A 26,019-nucleotide genomic window follows, 5' to 3' on the forward strand; every position below is an offset into this window, starting at 1 on the left:
AAATGAAATTAAAAATAATGTGGCTCAGGCACTAGCAACCATGTTTGTGTATCCGTAATACAATTAGTTACCTTGGGAAGCAGCAAAGGGATGTGTGTTTTACGCTCCTCACGGGAGTGGTCGATCCAACGGAGGACTGCCTCGAACACCGTCTCCTCGCTCTTCACGTTCAGGTCATCCCTCTCGATGATCTCCACCAGTTGCTGTGGGGACAGCTCCACAAACTCCTGTGAGACGTGCAACATCTCCTCAAAGTGGCACACAATGAAGAGATGGGCCTTGCGCCTCAGGTCAGGGCAGTAGTAGATGTCCGCAAACCTCCAGATGCCGACACAGTTTTCCAGAGACAGCTGGCCTTCTAGGAAGTCAGAGCACGCTCCTACTATGCCAGTGACGAGAAGCTGGTTTGCAGCCACCAGAAGCTCTTCCACGTTCTCTGCTGTCACCAGCACAACGCGTGTGTAGGCGTACTCTATGATTAGCTGCATCATACCCGGGGACACCCCAGGGATAGTGTAGACTGCTTTCTCTGAGTCGCTCCAGCGAGTGAAGAGGGCTCTGTGGGACGCAGAGTATAGAGATATCTGATGAGTAAACAGTAAGCAACATTCTGTCCTGTGTAGTAATCAGAGCATGTGAGCGGAGCGGTGTATTTTGAAGTGAGCGTGGAGTGGGCTTTAAAATGGGTCCGAGCGACTCTGAAGCGAGAGCTCTCCTCCGCTCCGAGCCGCTTCCAGCTGCTCAGTGCACACGATCACACAGAAACTGATGTAATATACATGTAGTACAATGCCAAAGCAATAGGTGGCGATGTACAAACATGAAGGCCATTTTCAACCAATGAGAAGGGTGAACCGTCACTACACATCCTGCTAAGTCCAAAGTAGAATCCGCCATCTTTAAATCACCTCGGGACCTTGGGCGAACGCAACATTTATTTTCAGTGAGAAACAAACAAAGTGCAATAAAAAAAAAAGGATACATTCACTGTGTTCTGCCTCATTTATTGATGAAACGAAACCAACATCAACACAATGTACCACCAAGAGCGGAGAGTTTAGTCTCTCAAGAAAGCGAGAGACTAAAGCTAACGCTGTTGTTGTTAGCTTACATGCTAACGTGAATGGGATCGGCCATAGCATTGCGGCTAGGCTAGCTACCATAGCTAGCCTCCTACCGGGAGGAGGTTGAGGTACTGGAACGCTGGTGCCAGGACAACAGCCTGCTCCTGAACATTGGTAAAACCAAGGAGCTGATCGTGGATTATAGGAGAGGACAGCAGGAGACACACACACCACTAAGGATAAACAGGGCTACCGTGGACAGGGTGAGCAGCTTTAAGTACCTGGAGGTCCACATCTCAGAGGATCTGACATGGTCAACACACATAGACTCAGTCGTAAAAAAGGCGAAGCAGCGCCTCTACCACCTGAGACAGTTAAGGAAGTTCAGAGTATCTGGGAAGATACTCCAGTTCTTCTACTCCGGAGCTGTAGAGAGCATCTTGACTGGAAACATCACTGCCTGGTATGGAAACAGCACGGCACAGGACAAGAAGGCCCTACAGAGAGTGGTGCGCTCAGCCGAGCGTACCACGGGTATTGCACTACCTCCCCTGCAGGTTCTATATAACAAGAGGTGCAAATCCAGAGCCTGCAGAATAATGAAAGACCCTCACCACCCCAACAACAGCCTGTTCCAGCTGCTGAGGTCAGGCAGACGCCTGCGAACCTCAGCTACTAGGACAGAGAGGCATCGGCTCAGCTTCTTCCCCCAGGCCATCAGAGCCTTGAACACTGAACACTGAATGCCACAGAACACTGAACTCTCCACAAACAAGCACACATGAGCACACACACGACACGCACGCTGTACACGCTCGCACACTAGCAGCCACCTTAACATGAGCAAGCACACACTCATGCTGCACACGCCCACACTTATGGCCACAAAGGAAAGGTCACTTTAAAAATAGTATAGCAACAGTAACAGTGTATTGCACTACCAAAGGACCTAGCATGTCCTCCATGCTCTGTAAATAACTTATGTACAAATACCGAGATGCCCCACTATGTTACCTGTTTATTGCACAATGTTGTTTTATTGGATTCTATTATATGTTGTTACTACTGTATTGCACATCGTTGCGGGCAAGACCACCCGCATTTCATTGTATACTTGTATGCCGTGACAAATAAAACTCTTGACTTGACTTGACTTGACATAGCATAGTACAGCTAGTTGAATGGATACACATTATTTAACATTGCAGAATGGGTACAAGACAATACGGCTCAATACAAACAGTTGTTAAGGGGCCCAGGGGGTGCAGACTATTGTAGTTTGGTCAAATCAAGCTAATTTACATCATGCTCCAAAAAAATTCTGCTGAGCGGGCTGTGGAGCGGGGAGCGCTTGATGCGCAAATGAAGGTGAGCGGTGAGCGAGCGGAGAGCGATTTGGGGGGGGGGGGGGGAACATGAGCGAATGAGAGCGGAACCAGACGTCAAGAGCGAAGAGCGGTAGTAATTAGGGCTGACCCCTATTAGGGCTGACCCCCGTGGCTAACGCTAATGGCACGCACACCAGAGGCCAACTGCCTAAGAAAACAGGCACAGAGGCACTGAAAGAGGATTTCACCCATCTAATGAACACACTAGACTGGACAAATATCAAGATGTATCCATCAGTCAGTGGACCAATTGCATGCTTTTGCAGAGGACAAGACGCCTTCAGTCGACTCCTTCAGACATTAAGCACCCCCCACAGCCCAAATGGAATGATACAAAAATATATTATACTTTTTTATTTTTTTATAGTCGACTAATAGTCTACTAATGGCAAATTTTGGCCAATCATAGTCGACTATCCAAATCCTTAGTCGGGGACAGCCCTAGTAGTAATATATTTTCACTGTAGAAGTATAGGGTCTTAGCACAGTAGAAGTATAGTATCTTTTTACAGTAGAAGTACAGTCTAGTATCTGTTTACAGTAGAAGTACAGTATAGTATCTGTTTACAGTAGAAGTACAGTATAGTATCTGTTTACAGTAGAAGTACAGTATAGTATCTGTTTACAGTAGAAGTGCAGTAGTATCTGTTTACAGTAGAAGTACAGTATAGTATCTGTTTACAGTAGAAGTACAGTATAGTATTGGTTTACAGTAGACATACAGTATCTGTTTACAGTAGAAGTACAGTATAGTATCTGTTTACAGTAAAAGTACAGCATGGTATCTGTTTACTAACCAAGTTAACCTGAACCAAGTTACCCTGAACCAAGCTAACCTGAACCAAGCTAAACTTACCTGAAATAGTCACTGCAGTCACACAGGAGGGCCTTGTGGGCATTCAACTCAGTGCTGTTGACTTTAATAACCACATCACAGAACCTTCCCTCCAGAGGCAGCTCATTAAGGATTGTACAGGACATTGTTTCCTTTTCCATGTGGGGATTTTAAATTGTATCTACAGAATATATTCAAGCTTACAAACAAGTAGCCGGAAACAACAAGTGATATCTTCACTTGGTCTTCTGAGATCTGAGATCTTCTGAGAGAATTGTTGAATATATACTGTACACAAATGTTCTAGAATGTTCTATTATGACATCATACTGTGACATCACAAATGTTCTAGAATGTTTGATTATGACATCATACTGTGACATAACAAATGATCTACATTTACATTTAGTCATTTAGCTGACGCTTTTATCCAAAGCGACTTACAAGTTCTGTGCGACAAGACAGCAAGAAGGGTACAACTCTATCAGCTGAGTAACAATGTTCATCAAAGTGTTGCGTGTTACAGTGTAGGTTAGTTTATTAGGACAGTGACATCACAAATGTTCTAGAATGTTTGATTATGACATCATACTGTGACATCACAAATGTTCTAGAATGTTTGATTATGATAATCATACTGTGACATCACAAATGTTCTAGAATGTTTGATTATGACATCATACTGTGACATCACACATGTTCTAGAATGTTTGATTATGACATCATACTGTGACATCACACATGTTCTAGAATGTTTGATTATGACATCATACTGTGACATCACAACGGAACATGTTTGAGGTCATTTGAATAATATAAATAATATGTTGACATTAAAAAAGAACAAATAAAATGATAAAAAAAACACATAAAACAATGATACAAATTATAATAAAATATTTAAGTAAAATGTATAGAAATAAAGAAAAATAAGACAATGAAATAAAGATAATAATTCATTTAAAAGCTATTTTAAAAAGGTACGTTTTGAGCAGTGCCAACGGAGTCTGCTGTCCTAACAGACTTGGGGTCTGTAGGGTAAGCACTTATTCCCTCCGCCCTGAACATTTATGGAGATGTATGGGCCTTTTAAGTCAGTGATAAAAGTGTCTTTCAAGGATAAGTGAGCTCCTGCACTGATTATTATAGTTAAATATTCAATATTTGATCACCAAAACCCCCCAAAAAGCATCAAAAGGCCCCTCCCGCCCAAAAAGGGCCCCCAAAAATAGCACAGGCCCAGTGCCCTTTTCAGCCTTTGAGCACCTGCCCCTCTAAAGTCCAGTGCACGTCCCTGGGTGGGAGCATGGAGTTCGCTGGTTTCCTCGTGGTGGCGAGGTCGCCGGGACCGGGGGAGATGGGGCGGCCCGCGGGGGAGCCACTCCCGTCGCCGCCCATGGCGGTGTGAGTGGTGCGCGGGCTGTTTGTGTTTTCCTTCGGTCATGGCGTGCTTTATCAGGGGGTGTGTCTTGGATGGGGATATGGTGGGGATTGATGTGTGGGGTGTTTGGGGGACTGGCTGTTCCGGGGGGGGTTCACATGCTTTCGAGCAACACTGTACTTATAGGGAGGTGTAGTGGTTACGTCATTGCCGTTTTTCGTGTTCCACCCTCTGTCCAACGCAATGTATTTCCCCATTGCCCATTTATAAATCGTCTCGTTTAAAACAAATAAAGCATTAACATTTGCATGGTGTACCTTTCTGTGCTTATTCATCCACAAGCTATAGCTCAACATGAACATATCATAACATATCATATCATAATCATAAAAAATATCGCCAAATTTTATTTCAACCAAAAATGCTTAAAGGGAACTAATTTTATGCAAAAATGGAAAGCTTTTCAATTTCCATGCGGCAGAATTGTTACAATAGCCGACAATCCATTTTCCCAATGATAAATCCCTATACGGGTGGAACAACCAGTGACGTCAGACTACACCTCCCTATTGTACTTATTTTATGCCTATTCTTATGTCTGCACTTTCTGCATTGCACTACTTTTATTGTCTTTTATACCTATTCTTATGTCTGCACTTTATGCATTGCTTTTATTCTGTCAACTGTATGCTAATTGTATGGCTATGTTCATTTCATGCTATTTGCTGTGAAGCACTTTGAGCTACAATCCATGTATGAAAGGTGATATATAAATAAAGTTATTATTATTATTATCATCTACAGTGTTGGATGAAGAGTTGGAGAAGAGTCTGTTAAAATATGTTGGGGGAAAAAAATCTTCTTGAGTTGCAGTGAAAATTCAGTCATCGTTTACCAATCCGTGTGAGAGTGATAACAAAACTGACAGCATGTACGCTATCTTTAAGTACAGATTAGATTAGATTCAAATGTTTCAAAACAGCACAAGTACAGTACAACAAAAATAAGTTTGGCATCCAACCAGAGTGCAAATGTAACAGTAAAGTGCAATATACAATGTACAGACAGATGTATGTACAGATTTGTAATATTAATATGTACAGTCAGTGATACATATGATACAAAAACAAAATTATTAGTCATTGTGTTTCTTTCCATTCAAGACCATTGAACTTGCTGCCATACTCTTTCTTGGAGCTGACCTAGGGTAACATTAGACAGTCCAGCGCAGCTACTCTCACTTGTATTGTGTAATGTTAGACAGTCCAGCGGCAGCTACTCTCACTTGTATTGTGTAATGTTAGACAGTCCAGCGGCAGCTACTCTCACTTGTATTTTGTAATGTTAGACAGTCCAGCTACTCTCACTTGTATTTTGTAATGTTAGACAGTCCAGCTACTCTCACTTGTATTTTGTAATGTTAGACAGTCCAGCTACTCTCACTTGTATTTTGTAATGTTAGACAGTCCAGCTACTCTCACTTGTAGCTATTTTGTAATGTTAGACAGTCCAGCTACTCTCACTTGCATTTTTCTTTCAAGGTGAGTGAGAAGCCAGTAACCTATTCTATTAGGTTATGTGGAAGAATCCCTTTTGGTTGTCTAAGACAATAGCTTAAATCTCACACCTAGTTCTATTCTATTGTGTAGTATTCGAATATAGTACTCAGTTATATTCAATTATATTTGGTTATATTCTATTCTATTAGGTTATATTCTATTCTATTTTATTAGGTTCTATTCTATAATATTTGACTACTCAGTTATATTCTATTATGTTATATTAGGTTCTATTATATTGTGGTACTCAGTTATATTATATTATGTTCTATTATATTAGATTAGATTGTAGTACTCAGTTCTATTATATTCTATTAGATTAGATTATGTTCTATTCTGTTAGATTAGATTGTAGCACTATTCTATTTCATTATATTATAGTATAGTACTCAGTTCTATTCTATTATCTTCTATTTGGGTTCTATTATATTGTAGTACTCTGTTATATTCTATTCAATTCTATGTTATTCTATTCGATTATATTGTAGTACTCTGTTATATTCTATTCTGTTATATTCTATTAGATTAGATTGGTGTCCCTGGTATCTTTAGGCACATTACTGTAGCGTGTTACAAGACAGACTGTTTGGACAGAGGCAGTCAGATGGTATCAGAGGTGATGGAGCGGAATTAAAAGGCAACGACATGAGCGTGTGTGTGTGTGTGTGTGTGTACGTGCACAATGGTAGTGGTGGGGGGGGAGTGTCAGTGTGTGTGGTGTGTCTATGTCTGTGCCTGTGTGTGTCTGTATGTTAATCTGTGTGCGTGACGTGTGTGTGTGTCTGTGTGTGTCTGTGTGTGTCTGTATGTTAATCTGTGTGCGTGACGTGTGTGTGTGTCTGTGTGTGTCTGTCTGTGTCGGGGCGAGGGTAGAATTGACGTAGTTGATCACAGAGGGAGCATTCCTGATGTCACCCCCTCACCTCTGTGACTCCCATGACAACTCACTGACTCCCTCCCTCCCTCCCTTTCTCTCCCTCTCTCCTTCACCCTCTCCCTCCTCTCTCCCTGTCTGGCCCTATCTGTGAGTCTGCTCGACTGTCAGCTGAGCATTCCACCACTGTCAGAGAGAGAGAGAGAGAGAGAGAGAGAGGGGGGGGGGGGAGAGAGAGAGAGAAGCAGACTTATGGATTGACAGAGGGACTATGAGAATTAGAAGAGAGAGATGGAGAGATTGCTTTTTCCATCCCATGCTTTGGCATTGTAGATGGAGTCTTACCATTCCAATACAGCTATTTTTTGGAGGAAGGGAGGGAGGGTGGGAGGCAGGGGGAGAGAGAGAGAGGCACATAGCGGCCTCCTTTCTAGAGCAGCTCCAGTAATTACATTGTGTTTGGTCGAGGGAGCCGGTAGGTTGTACAATGACGTACACCCACATTCATTACTGAGGCTGGGCTAGCATACCACCCCCCCCCCCCCCCCCCCCTCTCTGACACACACACACACACACACAAACAGAAGCTTGCGTGCACCTTTGAAACGTACATACAAAGACATTCACACATACTTACAAAGACAAGATGACACTCGCACCGAAACACATGATGCATGCACACGCACACACACACACACACACATACACACACACACCCTGCCACCCACCCTGTTGCACCTTCATAGCCATAAAAGGCAACTAAAGGCCCTAGAACGTTCTCCTCTCTTCTCTTCTCTCTAACCCCAACCCCCCCCCCCTAAACATCTAGGCCTACATATAATATTTTATTTCATTTTATACAGTTTATATTTTCTCTCACAGTACAGTGAAGTACTGTGACGTATTGGAGAAGATAACGTGCACGAGCCAGACTCAACCCCGCGGTGTGTGGTATGCCCATCGGGATGCCAAGGCACCAGCAGGTCTAGGGTGCCCTTAAAAACATGTTTGTTTTCTTGAGATTTCTGTGAACTTTGTGGAATACATTTGTTTACATTTCCAATTCAGTTCTGAATCAGCCGAACTTTGACAGTCTCATGTTTTTCTAGTGAATTGTTTACCTTTTTACCCCCTTGAATGCCATCATCCACTTCAATGTTAGCGTTAAAAATGCATAATCTATGTTTTAAATTATGGCTATGTGTCTAATCTGCCCGTCGCTTATCAATGACTTGTTTGCAGTCAACATTGTCGAAACGGATTGTTTTTTTTATCGGTTCATATCCTTTTTATAGCATTTCGAAAAGCTATCGTTCTCTCGAAAATTTCCGGGAAAATAGAAAGATTCCCCCATAAACGGCATTTATTGGAATATTCTCGAATACACTAGACACGTTGTCATTTGTCGACCTATTTATGAATCGTTTTCAAATAAATGCTAGGTTATCGATAGTATATGTGTACTTATGCACGCTATAGAGGCGGGCTGAAAAATCGATTACCTCATTTCCTCAAGATCACACATACACACACACGGCACATGCTGATATCTCAGTGAATACAGCTCTGATTACCCCAAGACTGGTAACATAGACTCCTTACCTTAGATCAGATGTTCTCCAAAAAGATTATTCCAATTCCTGATCGGCATTCCAAATATCGATTGCGTTTATTGATTGATTATTGGCTGCTGTAAATATATATTCCACGCTGCATTCCAACTCGCGATCACTTCCATGTTCATCAGACGGCTTGCCAGCACAGTGGAGTTGGCTCCACCTCCACAGATCCAGCAGTATAATCGAATGACCTGCAGTTACACAGGGATAGACGATAGGGGGCGGTATTTTCCCATCTGAGCTCCTAGAGGGTCTGCTGTACCAACGGGAGACTCGGTTGATGAAATAAATATGAATTCAGATTGCTAATAAAAAAATCAAACGACAATACACGTCGGCGGCACTCAACGGGGGGTCTGATAAGACGACAATACACGTCGTCGGCATTCAAAGTGTTAAAATGTTAATGATTGTAATTAAAAAAATAACTGCTATATTTTTATTAAAAACATAACGGGTGTAAAGTTATTACTGGTATGTCATTATTAGTCACCTGATAATCATACATCTTTAGCTAAACAAATAATCATCTAAATGTCTTGTTAGGCCAGATCTATAATATTAGTGTTTCATCGATACCTCTGCACTTGTGAACAACTGGGGTGATACTTGTAAGATGGGATGGCCCAACAGTAAAGTGACTCTTGTAAAGTTTATAACTTAATGATGGCCTACAGACTTTTTACTGCTGAACCTGACACAATAGGTGGTTTCATAGCTCAGTGTAATTATGGTCAATAAACAACATGGTATCCTGTAATTACAAGTCTAAAAGTCGACTTTCTATTCCTCGGAAATCCTTCCTCATATAGTCTGTTTCGGCATCAAAGGAGTTGATGCTCTCCCTCCCTTTTTTTTTGCAGGTTTTTCTGCAACCAAAAATGCTTAATTATGAAATACCTTTTTTGGTGATTTTCAAGGACGGGTGAAAATTGTCAGTTAAAAGACAGCTGTGTGAGTTATGTTTGACAGCTGTGTGAGTGATGATGTGCTTGTTTACAAGTTGCTTTGATTAGACAGTTTATTGTGTTAAAATCTCAAACCCTGCCCCCTTGTCTTGATCCTCCAATCACAACTGCTGCTTCCCTCTGACAAACTTTGTTTGGGGAGGGTGGAGAAAAGAGGGCGGGGTGTCAGAGGGGGTCCATTGGCTCCCTCCCTCCATTATTCTCCATCTCTCCATCTCCCTCCTTCCCCCTCCTCCCATCCAGCCCCCTCCTTACATTTCCCTTCTTTCTTCCCAATCCCTCTTTCCATCGCTCTCTTCTTCCATCACTTCTTCTCTCTTATTCCATCTCTTTTCTTCTCTCTCTCTTCTTTCCTCTCCACTGGCACAGTAATATTACGTTACAATTATGTATCAACATCAATTTAGTTAGTTGTTGTGTACAGTTAAGTATTCCTAGCTATTTCACATAGTTGATTATTGTATATTGGAGTATTGTATATTGAAGCTTGTCGTGTGTGTGTGTGTGTGTGTGTGTGTGTGTGTGTGTGTGTGTGTGTGTAATAGTCCAAGTCTAGTTGTATATTGTATATGTATATTGACACTTTATTTACGTACTTTTGACTTTTTCTATTTTATACTTTTTTATTATTACTGTATGAAGCACACTCCCAGGGGCTCATACAGAAAAAAGCATTCCATGATAAAGTATTCTGTATTTTACTATGACAATTAATAAACAAACTTGAAACAAACTTGAACTAGTCCTTTGCCCTGATTACTGTAACGTGTTATGATGTAGTATTATGTCTGTGTGTGTGTGTACTCAAGTTCAAGTTTCTTTATTAGTTGTCATACAGAAGTACAGAATACTTTTATACAAAATGCTTCTTTCTGTTACGCTCCAGAGACTGTGCTAGACAAGGATAAGTATAAAATAAAATAAGTATAGCATGTATAAAATAGAAGTCACGTACATAGACACAAGTGTTCAGTATGTACATATGTACAATGTTCAATGCAGAGTAGAAGTAACTGAGTTACCATACAATATACTATACAATATACTAATTACAATATACTATATAGTGCAAAGCAGAATGGGATGAGGTACAATTTAGGTACAATTTACAGTAAGGTGTACTGAGGTATGGGTTGTAGTGCAAATTCTTTGCCAATAAATATAAAGTGTGTTTAGGTGTTCTAAAGTGTGTAGAGTGGGTGCTGCAGTGAGTTGTTTGTTTAAAGTGAGTGTGTGCGTGTGGATGTGTGTGTTGTGAGTGCTTTTGATGGTTGTTGCATAGTGTTATTGTTCGTTGAGCAACCTGATGGCCTGGGGATAGAAGCTTCTTCTGAGTCTTTCTGTGCTTGCCATGAGACTCCGGTATCGCTTGCCTGACCGCAGCAGTTCAAAGAGGCAGTTGTTTGGGTGTCTGGAGTCTTTGATAATTCTCTTAGCCTTACCCATGCACCGCTTGTTGTAAATGTTCTGGAGAGGGGGAAGCCCCCCTCCAATTGTGCGTTACTAGTAATAATAATCTCAATCTCTCTCTCTCTCAGTGCCTCCACCACAGACCTGTCTGGTTTTGAGTCGGGTGGAGGCTACTTGAGGAAGAGTCCAGATCAGTACAGCTCCCGGGGCAGCATGGAGAGCCTGGACCCCCCTCAGCCCTCCAACCACCACCACCACCCTGCTGGCTCCAACCACCACCTCAGCCACAGCGGCCCCCACCCCACCTACTCCTCCTGCCACCAGCTCTCGTCAGCCAGGTTAGCAAGAGATCCCCAAGAGCTGAAATATTATTGAATAATTATGATATTATGGGCAGCTGATTGGCGCAGTGGGCAAGGCGCTCGCCTCCACGCAGGAGACGCTGGGTTCGAGCCCAGCTCTCGGCGTTGCTACCGGCTGGCCGGTCGTTCATACTAACACAATTGGCAAGTGTTTAGAGGGTGGGAAAGCCAGTGGGTGGGGATTTGACGTTGTGGACAGCGACTCCTACAGGTCGGTTTGGTGACGCCGGTGCGACGGAAGCAGGAAGTATCGGGGGCAGCGTGAGCCTCCCACGCGTTACTCCTCGCCACTGAGAGTTCGAGCTGCTGCGGTGAAAAGATGCGACAGTCTGCCTCCTCGTGTACCGGAGGGGACACGTGATGCAAGGCTTCTGTCCTCACTACGACTGACCAGTGGGAGGCATAGTCTAGCAACGTTCAAGACAGGGGAGGGAAGAATTGGATATGCGAAATTGGGATGGGAGAAAAATAGAAAATGGGGAGAAAAAGTGGATACAAAAAAAAAATATTATGATATTATGTTACAAGGCTGTTTATAAAAAAGGAAAGGGTTAGTTCAGCCCAAAGATTAACATCATATAAAAATTTTGGGGGCCTTGTTTATAAAAAATATCATACGATCACATTGGATTGTACAAATGCCCGCACAGTCACCTGCAACTAAATCTCCGGCCATTTTGCAGGTCATCCAACAGCATCGACCATCTCCACAGCAAGCGAGACTCCGCCTACTCCTCCTTCTCCACCAATTCCAGTATCCCAGAATACCTTACTGCCGCGCCCTCCTTCAGCCCGGAGCGCTCCTATTCGCTGGACACGGTCCCGCAGAGGGGAGGAGGAGGAGAGGAGATGCACCAGGCGGACATCCGCTACGTGCGGACCGTTTACGACCCCCAGCAGGGCGTCTCGCAGGAGCACGAGCTCAGCTCCGCCTCCGCCGCGTTGCTACGGAACAGTGAATCGCGCAGCGGGGGAGGGGGGAGGTCGGGGGTTGGCCGAGAATTCCAAGGTAAAGTGGACGTTTTGAGGAGATGGGCTGAAATAGCATGAGGTCCATTGAACATTGAGTTACTGTTAGCTTTCCTTTAAAAAGGTGAAATTATAAATTCTATTCACATGCGTTACTCCTTTTAGTTTCTTTGACTGACAATGTTTCTGAAATTGAATTCCAGTCCCACCGCTGGTCCCACCATGAATGCGCCATTTCCCTAACAGGATTACGTCATTGTCGGGTCTTTCTCTTATCGGTTCCAAGGGTCGGCAGGAGGGGTCTGTTACCGTGGCAACAGCAGCAGTAGCAGCAGCGGGAGCAGCAGCGGGAGCAGCACCGGTGGTCGGGTTCCGGCGTCAAACAGACACAGCGTCGGCCCCATCTGGGCTCAGGCCGCCAGCCACAGTTCCCACGAGAGCCTCAAGGGGGCGCCACCTCCCCCGCAGCGCAGCGACAGCTACGCGGCCATCAGGAACCACGAGAGACACGAGAGACCGAACTCCTGGTCCAGCCTGGAGCAGACTCGCTCCCTACGGTGAGGAGTAGTACTTCTGCTGTTTAAACAAAGTTTTTATACACAGTAAATTTCGCAGAGTAAATTTGACTTAAACTGAGTACATTTTACTCAAACTGAGTAAAATTTTACTCAGTTTGAGTAAAATTTACTCTGTGAAATTTACTGTGTACAAACTATTTATCGATCGCCGAAGAGCAAAACCTCCCTATCTGAAAGTGTTTTTTGAGAACGTGTTGTTTTCGTGTTGTTTTCTTGCAGAATGCTATTTTGTAAGGATATCCAATACAAATACACTGTTTTTGGACTATGTTACAATAGTATGCATTAACAATACCGACCAGGTATTAGTGCCTCGCAAAGTGCAGATAGGAGGTCCCCCCCCCACACTTTTTTTTATGCAGATAGGAGGTTTTGTTCTTCAGCCATTGTTCTACTTTAACACTTTCACAAAAAGAGTTTCACCAAATGCTTTACATTGAATGAAACCATAGGGCATTGTTAGGGAATTGAATGAAAACACCACCATCTTCATGTACCTGGTAGTTTGCCTGTGTGTTCTCTAACTAAATCTAATCCACCCCAGGGCGCTACACAAAGCCTGGCATCACTCCAGCGGCTCCGTGGCTTCAGGTATTCAAACCCCTTCCTTTCTGTGATACCGTATATACTGTAGCTCAGTGAGTAGAGCGCGGCACTTAGAGGGATTTCCCCTGCTATGTGTGTGCATGTGTGGCATTGTAAGCGACTTGGGATAGAAGTGCCCACCGATTGACCCATCGCAAACGCCGCCCTCTTTCCTTGATCCTCCAATCACAGCTGTTATCAGGTTTGTCGGATGGGAAGCAACAGTTGTGATTGGGAGGATCGAGAAAAGCGGGCGGGTTTGAGACGGGGTCCACATTGGCACGTGTTGTTAATACCTCCCCCTCCAAAGATTTCTTTCTACTTACTTTATTATAATTTCACTGGAATCATAAAAATGGGACTTTACAACCTTATGATCCATTATCTCATATTAAACATTAATCTCCTCCTCCGTTGTTCCAGGTAAAGGCTCGTTCGTGGCGGAGGGCCAGCTCCACACGGTGATCGAGAAGAGTCCGGAGAGCAGCCCCACCACCAAGCCTCGCCAGGGGGGAGGATACGCTCAGCCTACCCCGCCTACCGGACCCCCCCCCGCTGGAGCCCCGCTGTCCGGCCGCATCATGCTGCCCACGGGAGTCTACCCCGTGCCCCCGCCCGAGCCCCACTACGCCCAAATGCCCAGCTCCAGCCCCTGCTCCAGTGGAGTCTACCCCTCTCTGGCCAAGGAGAACCACCGGCAACAACAACAACAACAACAACAACAACAACAACAACAACAACAACAACAACAACAACAACAGCAACAACAACAGCAGCAGCAGCTCGGGCTACAGGGTAACGGAGGAGGCGAGGTGGGGATGGAGGGGTGGAATGATGTAGGGCTGACGGCTGTGGAGAACGGATACCAAAGCAATCCTCCTCCTCCTCCTCTTTCCTCCTCGTACTCCCACCTGTCCTCTTCCTCTTCCTCCACCTCTCACACCTCCACCCAGTCCAAAACCTCACCCCAGAAAGCAGACAGGTACCTATTTTCATGTGTCCCGTCTGTGTATACGTGTGCGTTCCATGGATGTATCTTGTGAGCTTTCTATCTGCTGCCAATGTAACTATAGATCTACAGTATTTATAGTGTGTGACCAATGTTGCGTAATAGTGTTTGTCCCTGTTTGATGTGTTTTCACTGCGAGACAAAGAAAGAATAACAGGGTTCTCCTGTTAACAGGCCTCGCCAAGAGGAGGACGGCCGTGAGCCCTATAGACCGCACACGAGGGCTGCAGGAGGGGGAGCAGAGGCTCACACCGGGCCCCTAAGGCCCCAAAACCATAAAGGGCCCCACAGTCAGACTTTCCAGACTCATTCAAGCCAAGGGCCCCACACCGAAAGCTTTCAGGGGCTCCAAGGCCAAGCATTTCACGGGCACCAGACTCACTTGACTCAAGGGCCCCAAAACCAAACCCTCCAGGGGCCCTACACCCATACAAGCAGACAAGGGCCCCACACTCAAAACTTTCAGGGGCCCCAAACCCAGTTAACCCAGGGCTACAGACCCACCTCTGCCCCGCCCATGAACCAGGAGAGGAGAGACCCTTACACTCCAGTCCAACCCAGGGGAGAGAGGGGCAGGTATGGAAGATACTTGATTGGTTGGTTGGTTGTGTGCATCGGTGTATTACTGTAGAATTTTGCAATCTTGGTTCTGAAAAGTAATTTCATGGTGATGATATTGAGGATGATGGCTTGCTTCTCCTCCTTCTTCTTCTCCTCCAGCACCCACCCAGAGCCCATGGTTCCCTCTAGGGTTGCACAGGGCCAAGTAGCAGCAGCAGCAGCAGCCCCACCTATCCACCATCACCCACAAGCTACCCCCCAGACCGCCTCTCTCCATCACCATAGCGATACCACAACGCTACAATACCAACACTGGGAGCAGAGAGAGAGCGAGAGGGAAAGAGAGATGGAAAGAGACAGAGAACACCCTCTGACCCGTCTGGAGATTGCCCTCACCGAGGTACAGCGATGTGCCAGCCCAGAGGGCGTTGTCGTCACTACTGGCAGTGGCCAGGGTAACAACGGTAACCATGGCAGCAACCGCAGCCTCTCTGTGTTGGAGAAGGTTAGCCGCTTTGAGCGTCGAGAGCAAGGGGGCAAGCAGCGCAGTCACAGTATCGGCCCCGGGCAGGCCAACCAGACTCAGGTCAGTCTCAGTGAAGGGGTATTTTGCTTTTAGTTGATGTCACAGCTTCCAGCCATTAAAGGCAACCCATTGTGTGTCCCTTTCCACGTGCATTGGGGTTCATTCAGTTGGGAATGAAAAATGGAATGAGTTAAGCTCAACATTGTCATTAATTAACTACAGAAAGAATTAAAAGTTAAAGAAAATTGATGCATTTAATCGCATGATGATTTTTCTTTATTGTGTAAGAATGTTACCTTTCAAAGGAGACCAGACTCATGCATGTGCTATAAGTATAATAAATCGCAAATTACTTTTTTTCTTAGTCTAATTTGTTCATAAAAAAAAAAAAATTAATTGAGATCAATCAAGAGTTTTTTTCAATAGTCAACTGTTCTGGAATGTACTTGAAAGTACTGCGTTTTACTTTTACCTCGAAAGTGCCTTTGCGCTATATATATATATTATTCCTAAAATTGCTGCACTTTGTTAAAAATGCATTGATCTGTTGGTCTGTGTAGTAGCTAATACAGGATTTTGCTGCTTAATCGTATGTATAATGTATATTCATTGATTCACTCGTATACCAAAATTCATTTGAATTTAACATTTTTGCTTTTCGCGTCAAATATTGATATGCGATTAAAATGTGATTAATTTCGATTAATTATAAAGTCTGTTAATTCGATAAAAAGATTTAATCGAGTCCCACCACTAGTTGCTATATATCCCACAATTTGTTGCTTTTTAGGGGGTAGATATCCCAACGAGAATGAGCAGACCATGAACTTAACCTATAAAATCTAAATGTGAAATCACTTAACTTTTGCAATTAATCAAAAGTCACTTGGTTAGATGACAAATAGTGCAACTATGCTGTACTGTTCACTTAAATGATGTGGTTCAAAAAACCCTGTGTCACTTGATTTCTCAAATACTCTCAGCTCTGGAAAAGTGGGAGGTAAAATTGCTTATACCAGTAAAAGTACAGAAGGCTTAATTTGCAATGTTTAGGGTCTTAGAAACATATGTTTGTTTATATATATATTCACATTTTAGTCACTGAATATCATTCAGATTTTTGCTGTGTTTTGGGTGCATATTGATGACGTATTTCACCTTTTTGACAACGTACAGACAACAAGGGTGAGCTAGGCAAGCGATTTGGCTTGTTTTGAAAAATATATATATATTAGGGATGTTCGATATACCGATATTGTCCAACTCTTAATTTCCGATACCGATATCAACCAATACCGATATATGCGGGGTTTCCCCCCCCCAAAAAACGGAATAATTTCAGGTAATTAACATTACATATCTCTTGTTGTGGAATTAACACAACATTATGCATACTTTTGACAATAAATAAAATAAGAATTTGTTCTTACTTGCTTGCCTGGGTAAATAAAGGTTAAATAAATGTAAAAAAAAAACTATACCGATATTTTCCGATATTACATTTTAATGCCAATATCGGCCGATAATATCGGACATCCCTAATATATATATTATTTTATTTACAATATTGAAAATGACATTGGCATAATAAGCAGTTGATTGCTATTCCACAGACACTTGTAGGTGTTGCACATGACTCCCATTAATTTGTCCCACTGGTTGTCCTCTTCCTATACTCTGATCTCAGAGAATTCACACTAAATGCTTGCATACGTGGGAATGAGGAAACCTTCGTACGCCTAAAGATTTTCAGATTTATAAAACTGTACGTACGCCAACATATACACAAATACTCTTTATGAATCCTACATAAACACAAATACTCTTTATATGATTTGATTAATATATCTGCATTATTTTATCCCACTTTATGCTTTGCTCTTGCTGCTTGTTTTACACTGATTTATGTCTTATTTCTTACTGATGTAAAGCACTTTGAACTGCAATCCTCTGTATGAAAGGCGCTATACAAATAGTTATTATTATGAATCCTACATATACACAAATACTCTTTATGAATCCTACATATACACAAATACGCTTTATGAATCCTACATATACACACATACGCTTTATGAATCCCATTCAACTTGACATTATGCAGCACATGAATGAGCCTCAAGTCCCACCCTGTTAACTCACAATTAACCACAAATGTCTGTTGAAAGTTTACACCATATACACCTGTTTTGCATCTGATAGACGTTAGTCATTCACTCTTGATGAGAAAATGACAAATGAAAACCGTGACGTTAACAGGCCTATTATAGCTACATTCCTTCACCAACCGTGAAGTTGATTAAATAGGATATAATTTTAAAAGAGGCCATAAGAATAAGATAAGAAGCCGCAGTGGCAGTAAACCTCTGAATCAATGTCATCATCCATCATCCATATCTTAACCATAACTGTTGAATGAATGTAACCTTTACAGGTTTAGGGCTTGGATTTCCATTATGACAATGTATATAATTACTAGGTTACTGTGTTTAATTTAATTTAATTTGGAGTAAATTGCGTGAGGTGGAGGATTTGACCATTTAGCTTAACAGTAGAGCTTGAGATACAATATCAACACATCGGGAATTTATGATGTTTGGTAGTATGAAATGTTCTGAACTACATTAAATATTACAAAATTACATAATTATGCATTACAGTTCAGAATAATTCTATAAACAACCACTATGCTTTTGACCAAATAGTAGCTTAGGCTAACTGATAAAACAAAGTAGCCTAGGCCTAAACTAAACTTGCCAGAATTAGGCACACTTCTATTTAAATTCCTTGTTGAAGAGACAGGACTTTTCATATTTCAAGTTTATTATCTCTGAGGTTCTTCTCTAGGCTATTTTACTACTTTGCCTCTGGAGTCGCTAATTCCCAATCTCCAAAATGTGCACATGCATGGGTCAGAGTCAGAGTTTGCTTTAAACTGCGCACATTCCCCAGTCAAGTTTGTTTTTATAAACCACAGCTTTTGCGTGGGAAGTGGCTATGCCTCTTTCAGGCCCTGTTTTGTGCATACGGAACACTTATAATAAATGAAACCCCCGGTCTCTTGACTCAACTCCTCACCCAACTTTGGTTTTCTTGCCACTAGAACCAACCCCATGAGAGAGGCAAGAGCGCCCTCTGTGGCACGGAGGACCTTCGCACCATGCTGGAGAGAAGCACCAATGGGACTAAAGCACAGAGGACTTTGAGCTGCAGGAGAGGAAGTGGCAGTGACCAGTCACAATACAGGTAGACAGGCTCATCTGATTGGTTGGTGTTATACAGTAGGCCTGGTGTTGTATTCAGCCTCTTCACACTCCTCTACCCCCTGAAGGATTACAATGGAAATAAGCTTTCCAGCTTTACAGTGTTCCCCTTGATAATAACTTCAGGACTGTATGCACGGATGTAACTAACTGGAGCACCATCTTGTAACTGAAATTGATCGATCAATCAACTTTTAAGGCAGTGGAGAGTGGCACTATTGCGGTCCTGTAACCAAATGGGTTTTAGTCACCCTGTCAAAGTGTCATTGAGCAAGACATTGAACCCTCACCTGCTCCAGGGGCTCCTGAGCTTGGATGTTTATGATAAAATGTATACCTATGTGTTTATCGGAAGGATGTACAAAAATACCATTTCCCTAAGGGGATCAATTAAGCAACCTTACCAGAAATTCTAATAAGGAAATTCTTCAAATTATAAGTCTAGCTATATATAAATGATGTGTGTTGGCCAGTGGAAGTGTAGCCAGGCTTGTGCTGTTGTGGGCCTGTTGTGGGCCTGTTGTGGGGTTGGCCCGGGCTGCTGGGCTGCTCTTGGGGGTGGAAAGGCCGGGCAGCTGGTTGGTCATGGCGGTGGCTGCTTGGAGGGCTGGTGCCGTGGCCCCACGTTGGGTGCCAGTGTGGCAGTAGACCCTGGCAGTAGACCCCGCCTCACGCCACCTTAGTAGGTTTCAGGGGGGCTCTCTAACACAGGTGATGATGGTGAAAACAGCAGACCAGTTTATTGAAGAATCGTGGTAAGATGTTAGAAGCCAGAGTAGATGTAACCTGTCCACAGTGATTGCCTCAATGTGCAACAGGTGCACAGCCACCCCTGCTCCCCTGGTCCAATTAGCCTGACCCAGGGCAGGTGTGGCTGCTTAAACCAGCCATCCCCCACACCACAGTGTGATATTCAAATTCATATCCCAAATTTCCCCCAAAGGGATCAATAAAGGAATATCTTGTCTTAAATTAAATAAAATTAAGTTTTCCCCTCTATGTCCAGAAACCCTACAGATTCCAGCTCAGTGCTGCAGCGAAGCCGAAGTACCTTCCAGCTGGGAGAGACGGAGCAGGAGGACAGTGGTCTCGAGTTCCCCAGGCAAGGAGAGCCTCTGCTGGACGAGGCTGGTCAAGAGTTCCCCTGGAAGCAGGATCTCCAGGAGCTACTGGGCTCCATTCAGGACACTTCTTTCAACAGGTAAGAGAGACATATATTTCAGATCATTGTGAGAACTATACCTTTTTCCAGTCTTCCATTCGGGGGGACAGGTTCACATGCACATTCACATGGGACTTGTCTTCCTGCTAAGAGCAGTTGCCTAAAGGTGTACTGCCTTTTATAATGCATGGGGGGGGGGGGGGGTGTCCTGACGAGCATGTGATGTATCTCTTATTACAAGTGAGAGTGCTGGCTATTTTAAAGTGATGAATCGAGCTAATCTCTCATCCGGTAATAATATATCATTTTGAAATATTCACTGAGGTCTTTTAATTATCCCATTGTTTATTACTAATAAAATAATGCTCCTATAAGTAAAATACTATTCTATACCTCCTTTCAACAGAGCTTACAGAGACTCTGTGAAAGACGCCCAGTCCAAGGTGCTGCGCTCGACCTCCTTCCGACGCAGGGACCTCAGTGTCTCCGTCAGCCCACCTCCTCCTCCTTCTGCTGCTCCTCCTCCTCCCGTCTCCACCTCCCCCTCCAACAGCCTGTCTCCTACCTCCCACAATCACCCGCCTCCCCCCGGGCTTCTTGCCAAGAGCCAGTCGTTGGAGAGGAAAGGCCCCAAGACCATGCCCAAACCCCAGGTTGCGTTCCCGGTCCCGGTCCCGCTCCTAGTGGAGATCCCTCCTTCCCCTCCTCCTCCGCCGCCGCCGGTCTCCCGTCACACCCCCAAGGAGAGGCATGCGATCAGCCCGGAGCCCCGGGGCTACAGCCCCCCGGCCCTGCCCAGTGTGCCCGCCGTCGGCCCCCCGCCTCCCTCCCGGATCTGCGGCCGCAAGCGTCTGAACATGGAGCAGAAGAAGCGCTCGTACTCCGAGCCGGAGAACATGCATGAGGTCGGCGTGTCGGATGCAGAGACCACTGCCCTCTTCAGGCGCGGAGGAGGTACTGCGACTGCTGGAATAGAATATCTGGGATATCAAGATATATATATATTTTTTACACCTGTTAATACCAATGTTAAGCAGCACCACATTAAGCCTCATCAAATGCACACAAATATCATACCTAATTATTTTGACTATTCTATTTGACATTTGGTTTTAGCAAATCGGTTAAACTGCTCAGCCTTTCAATCTTAGACAACCACACGGATTACCTAAATAAAATGTACCCTCCTCACACTCTGCTCCTTACCCTCTTCCTTCTCACTCTCTGCTCCTCACCCTCTGCTCCTTACTCTCTTCCTTCTCACTCTCTGCTCCTCACTCTCTTCCTCCTCACTCTCTGCTCCTCACTCTCTTCCTCCTCACTCTCTTCCTTCTCACTCTGCTCCTCACCCTCTGCTCCTCACTCTCTTCCTCCTCACTCTCTTCCTCCTCACTCTCTGCTCCTCACTCTCTTCCTCCTCACCCTCTGCTCCTCACTCTCTTCCTCCTCACTCTCTGCTCCTCACTCTCTTCCTCCTCACCCTCTGCTCCTCACTCTCTTCCTCCTCACTCTCTGCTCCTCACCCTCTGCTCCTCACTCTCTGCTCCTCACCCTCTGCTCCTCACTCTCTTCCTTCTCACCCTCTGCTCCTCACCCTCTGCTCCTCACTCTCTTCCTCCTCACTCTCTTCCTCCTCACTCTCTTCCTCCTCACTCTCTGCTCCTCACTCTCTCCTCCTCACCCTCTGCTCCTCACTCTCTTCCTCCTCACTCTCTTCCTCCTCACTCTCTTCCTCCTCACTCTCTCCTCCTCACTCTCTTCCTCCTCACTCTCTGCTCCTCACTCTCTGCTCCTCACCCTCTGCTCCTCACTCTCTTCCTCCTCACTCTCTTCCTTCTCACCCTCTGCTCCTCACTCTCTCCTCCTCACCCTCTGCTCCTCACCCTCTGCTCCTCACTCTCTTCCTCCTCACTCTCTTCCTCCTCACTCTCTGCTCCTCACTCTCTGCTCCTCACCCTCTGCTCCTCACTCTCTTCCTCCTCACTCTCTTCCTCCTCACTCTCTGCTCCTCACTCTCTGCTCCTCACTCTCTGCTCCTCACCCTCTGCTCCTCACTCTCTTCCTCCTCACTCTCTGCTCCTCACCCTCTGCTCCTCACTCTCTGCTCCTCACTCTCTGCTCCTCACCCTCTGCTCCTCACTCTCTTCCTTCTCACTCTCTGCTCCTCACCCTCTGCTCCTTACCCTCTTCCTTCTCACTCTCTGCTCCTCACCCTCTGCTCCTCACTCTCTTCTTCCTCACTCTCTGCTCCTCACCCTCTGCTCCTCACTCTCTTCTTCCTCACTCTCTTCCTTCTCACTCTCTGCTCCTCACTCTCTGCTCCTCACCCTCTGCTCCTTACCCTCTTCCTTCTCACTCTCTGCTCCTCACTCTCTGCTCCTCACTCTCTTCCTTCTCACTCTCTGCTCCTCACTCTCTGCTCCTCACCCTCTGCTCCTCACTCTCTTCCTTCTCACTCTCTGCTCCTCACTCTCTTCCTTCTCACTCTCTGCTCCTCACTCTCTTCCTTCTCACTCTCTGCTCCTCACTCTCTGCTCCTCACTCTCTGCTCCTCCTCACTCTCTGCTCCTCACTCTCTTCCTTCTCACTCTCTGCTCCTCACTCTCTTCCTTCTCACTCTCTGCTCCTCCTCACTCTCTGCTCCTCACTCTCTTCCTTCTCACTCTCTGCTCCTCCTCACTCTCTGCTCCTCACTCTCTGCTCCTCACTCTCTTCCTTCTCACTCTCTGCTCCTCACTCTGCTCCTCACCCTCTTCCTCCTCACTCTCTGCTCCTCACTCTCTGCTCCTCACTCTCTGCTCCTCACTCTCTTCCTTCTCACTCTCTGCTCCTCCTCACACTCTGCTCCTCACTCTCTGCTCCTCACTCTCTGCTCCTCACTCTCTCTCCTCCTCACTCTCTCCTCCTCACTCTCTGCTCCTCACTCTCTGCTCCTCACTCTCTGCTCCTCACTCTCTGCTCCTCACTCTCTGCTCCTCACCCTCTGCTCCTTACCCTCTTCCTTCTCACTCTCTGCTCCTCACTCTCTGCTCCTCACTCTCTTCCTTCTCACTCTCTGCTCCTCACTCTCTGCTCCTCACCCTCTGCTCCTCACTCTCTTCCTTCTCACTCTCTGCTCCTCACTCTCTTCCTTCTCACTCTCTGCTCCTCACTCTCTTCCTTCTCACTCTCTGCTCCTCACTCTCTGCTCCTCACTCTCTGCTCCTCCTCACTCTCTGCTCCTCACTCTCTTCCTTCTCACTCTCTGCTCCTCACTCTCTTCCTTCTCACTCTCTGCTCCTCCTCACTCTCTGCTCCTCACTCTCTTCCTTCTCACTCTCTGCTCCTCCTCACTCTCTGCTCCTCACTCTCTGCTCCTCACTCTCTTCCTTCTCACTCTCTGCTCCTCACTCTCTGCTCCTCACCCTCTTCCTCCTCACTCTCTGCTCCTCACTCTCTGCTCCTCACTCTCTGCTCCTCACTCTCTTCCTTCTCACTCTCTGCTCCTCCTCACTCTCTGCTCCTCACTCTCTGCTCCTCACTCTCTGCTCCTCACTCTCTCTCCTCCTCACTCTCTCCTCCTCACTCTCTGCTCCTCACTCTCTGCTCCTCACTCTCTGCTCCTCACTCTCTGCTCCTCACTCTCTGCTCCTCACTCTCTGCTCCTCACCCTCTGCTCCTCACTCTCTCCTCCTCACTCTCTGCTCCTCACTCTCTCTCCTCCTCACTCTCTCTCCTCCTCACTCTCTGCTCCTCACTCTCTGCTCCTCCTCACTCTCTGCTCCTCACTCTCTGCTCCTCACTCTCTGCTCCTCACTCTCTGCTCCTCACTCTCTGCTCCTCACCCTCTGCTCCTCACTCTCTCCTCCTCACTCTCTGCTCCTCACTCTCTCTCCTCCTCACTCTCTCTCCTCCTCACTCTCTGCTCCTCACTCTCTGCTCCTCCTCACTCTGCTCCTCACCCTCTGCTCCTCACTCTCTGCTCCTCCTCACTCTCTGCTCCTCCTCACTCTCTGCTCCTCACTCTCTGCTCCTCACTCTGCTCCTCCTCACCCTCTGCTCCTCCTCACCCTCTGCTCCTCACCCTCTGCTCCCTCAGAGACGAGCGTGGCAGACCGCCGGAGGATGTTTGAGATGGCGGCCAGTCGCAGCGTGGGAGGCGTGGCCTCGCAGAACAGCGTGTCGCGCCCCGACCTCCGGCAGATGCAGCACGACGCGCTGGCCGACTATGTGGAGAGGAAGAGGGGGAGGAGGAAGGAGGAGGGAGGAGCAGGAGGGAGGCAACAGAGACCCCACAGTGCCTTCATACAGCCTGGGATGAACAACACAGGTATGGATGGATGGATGGACAGATATATGGATAGATAGATAGATGGACAGATAGATAGATAGATAGATAGATAGATAGATGGACAGATATAGCATGAACAGGCCAATTATGAGTACTAGTTTGCGCTGTATTATTTATTTGTTATTAGACCAATAGAAGAATGTCTGGCGCCGATTTCGATATCTGAAGCCCTAAAAGGCTAATATTGTCCGATATCTATCTAGCTTTATATGAGTATTAGTACTTTTTGTTTGTTGCCTTTTAAAGGGGAATTCCGGTATTTTTAAACCTGGACCCCTAGTATTTTTCCATCATGTCTGTCTACATGAATAATAGGGACACAACATTCTTTGTAATTGGTCCAGTATTGAGGGAGATGAGTCTGGCTCAAACAGAAGGCTCTCTCTGAAATCCTGTGAGGAGTTGTTGCAGGAAGAGTACAGTAGAAACTTGAGTGAGCTGTTGAGGAAGATCCTGTTGTTTTGTTAGGAGCACAGAAAGCACAGCATTATCTAAAACACAGTTTCCACACAGTTTCCATAGACTACCTTAGGGCTGACCTCGACTAGTCGACTAATCGATGGAAAGGACTTGTAGTCGACTGCCAACCTCTTAATCTAATGCAAAATTTTAAATAAAAAAAATAAAGTATAAAACCAGTCGACTATCGGAACATTTTGGCCAATCAAAGTCGACTATACAAATCCTTAGTCGGGGACAGGCCTAGACTACCTTTGTTGGACAGGGACACACTGAAAGTGTGGCTAGTTATGCTGCAAATGGATGAAAACACACAAGAAGTCGTCCTATACCAAAGCATATTTCCCTTTAAAAGAAATGTTGTTCCAAGACTGGAGCGACCTGCTGCAGACATAGTGAGGTAATGTTATTAGCTGGCATCAGTACACATGAAACCTTGGCAGGATAATGGTGACAACAATTACTCAAGCCAGTAGTATGTACAAAATATCAACTGAGTCATGACTGATTATAAAATATTATTTCCTCCGTCCTTTACATACTGTTGTCAGACCCTTAGTGGACGTACTTTGCGCTGCGGGTTTGCCCCGTGTGATTACATCGCAGCCCGTTTTGCGGCTGCCAGCTCAAGTGATCTCCCTCAATACTGGACCAATTACAAGAATAGGGTCCCAGGTTTAGAAATACGAGAATTACCCTTTTAACATTATCTATTTTCTGAGAACATTCAACTAATTCTGTCTGTCTTGCCTCTCCATCCCTCCATCCCTCCATCCCTCCCTCCCTAGCCTCCTCACCTTACCCAGACTCGCTCAGCCTGTCCTCCACCTCCAGCATGCTGTCACTCCTGGATCCCTGCCCAGAGAGGAGCTTCTCCCCTGGGGAAAGACGCCTCTGCTCCACCCTGCCGCCTGGAGCAGGCCTCCAGACCAACTACTTCTACCCAGGAAGGGTGACTGCTCCCCGGGCACAGCCCTCCGGCTACCGCACTCCGAGGTATGTTTTGGGTCGTCCTTGTGGCTGATTGGGCCTTAATATAATGCTCCTTGACCCCTCTGGAAGCCTCATCTCTAAAGATATTGCAACATTGAGGTGTTTTGCTATCTTGAATTCAATG

General features: G+C 45.4%; 1 protein-coding gene across 3 annotated transcripts in view; it reads left to right on the forward strand.

Moving 5' to 3' along the window:
• The window catches only part of shroom3 (shroom family member 3), a 161,032-nt gene that overhangs the window by 96,779 nt on the left and 38,234 nt on the right, over positions 1-26,019 (forward strand). For all 3 annotated transcript variants that reach the window (XM_084325217.1, XM_084325219.1, XM_084325218.1), the window contains 12 exons: positions 11,227-11,436; positions 12,144-12,469; positions 12,716-12,986; positions 13,552-13,598; positions 14,016-14,574; positions 14,776-15,177; positions 15,322-15,748; positions 18,792-18,934; positions 19,958-20,152; positions 20,520-21,067; positions 24,192-24,422; positions 25,691-25,898. In XM_084325217.1, the coding sequence (XP_084181343.1) occupies positions 11,227-11,436; positions 12,144-12,469; positions 12,716-12,986; positions 13,552-13,598; positions 14,016-14,574; positions 14,776-15,177; positions 15,322-15,748; positions 18,792-18,934; positions 19,958-20,152; positions 20,520-21,067; positions 24,192-24,422; positions 25,691-25,898 (3,567 nt within the window). The remainder of the gene's footprint in view (positions 1-11,226; positions 11,437-12,143; positions 12,470-12,715; positions 12,987-13,551; positions 13,599-14,015; positions 14,575-14,775; positions 15,178-15,321; positions 15,749-18,791; positions 18,935-19,957; positions 20,153-20,519; positions 21,068-24,191; positions 24,423-25,690; positions 25,899-26,019) is intronic.

The sequence above is a fragment of the Notolepis coatsorum genome (assembly GCF_963971535.1).
Source record: "Notolepis coatsorum genome assembly, chromosome: 11".
NCBI lineage: Eukaryota > Metazoa > Chordata > Actinopteri > Aulopiformes > Paralepididae > Notolepis > Notolepis coatsorum.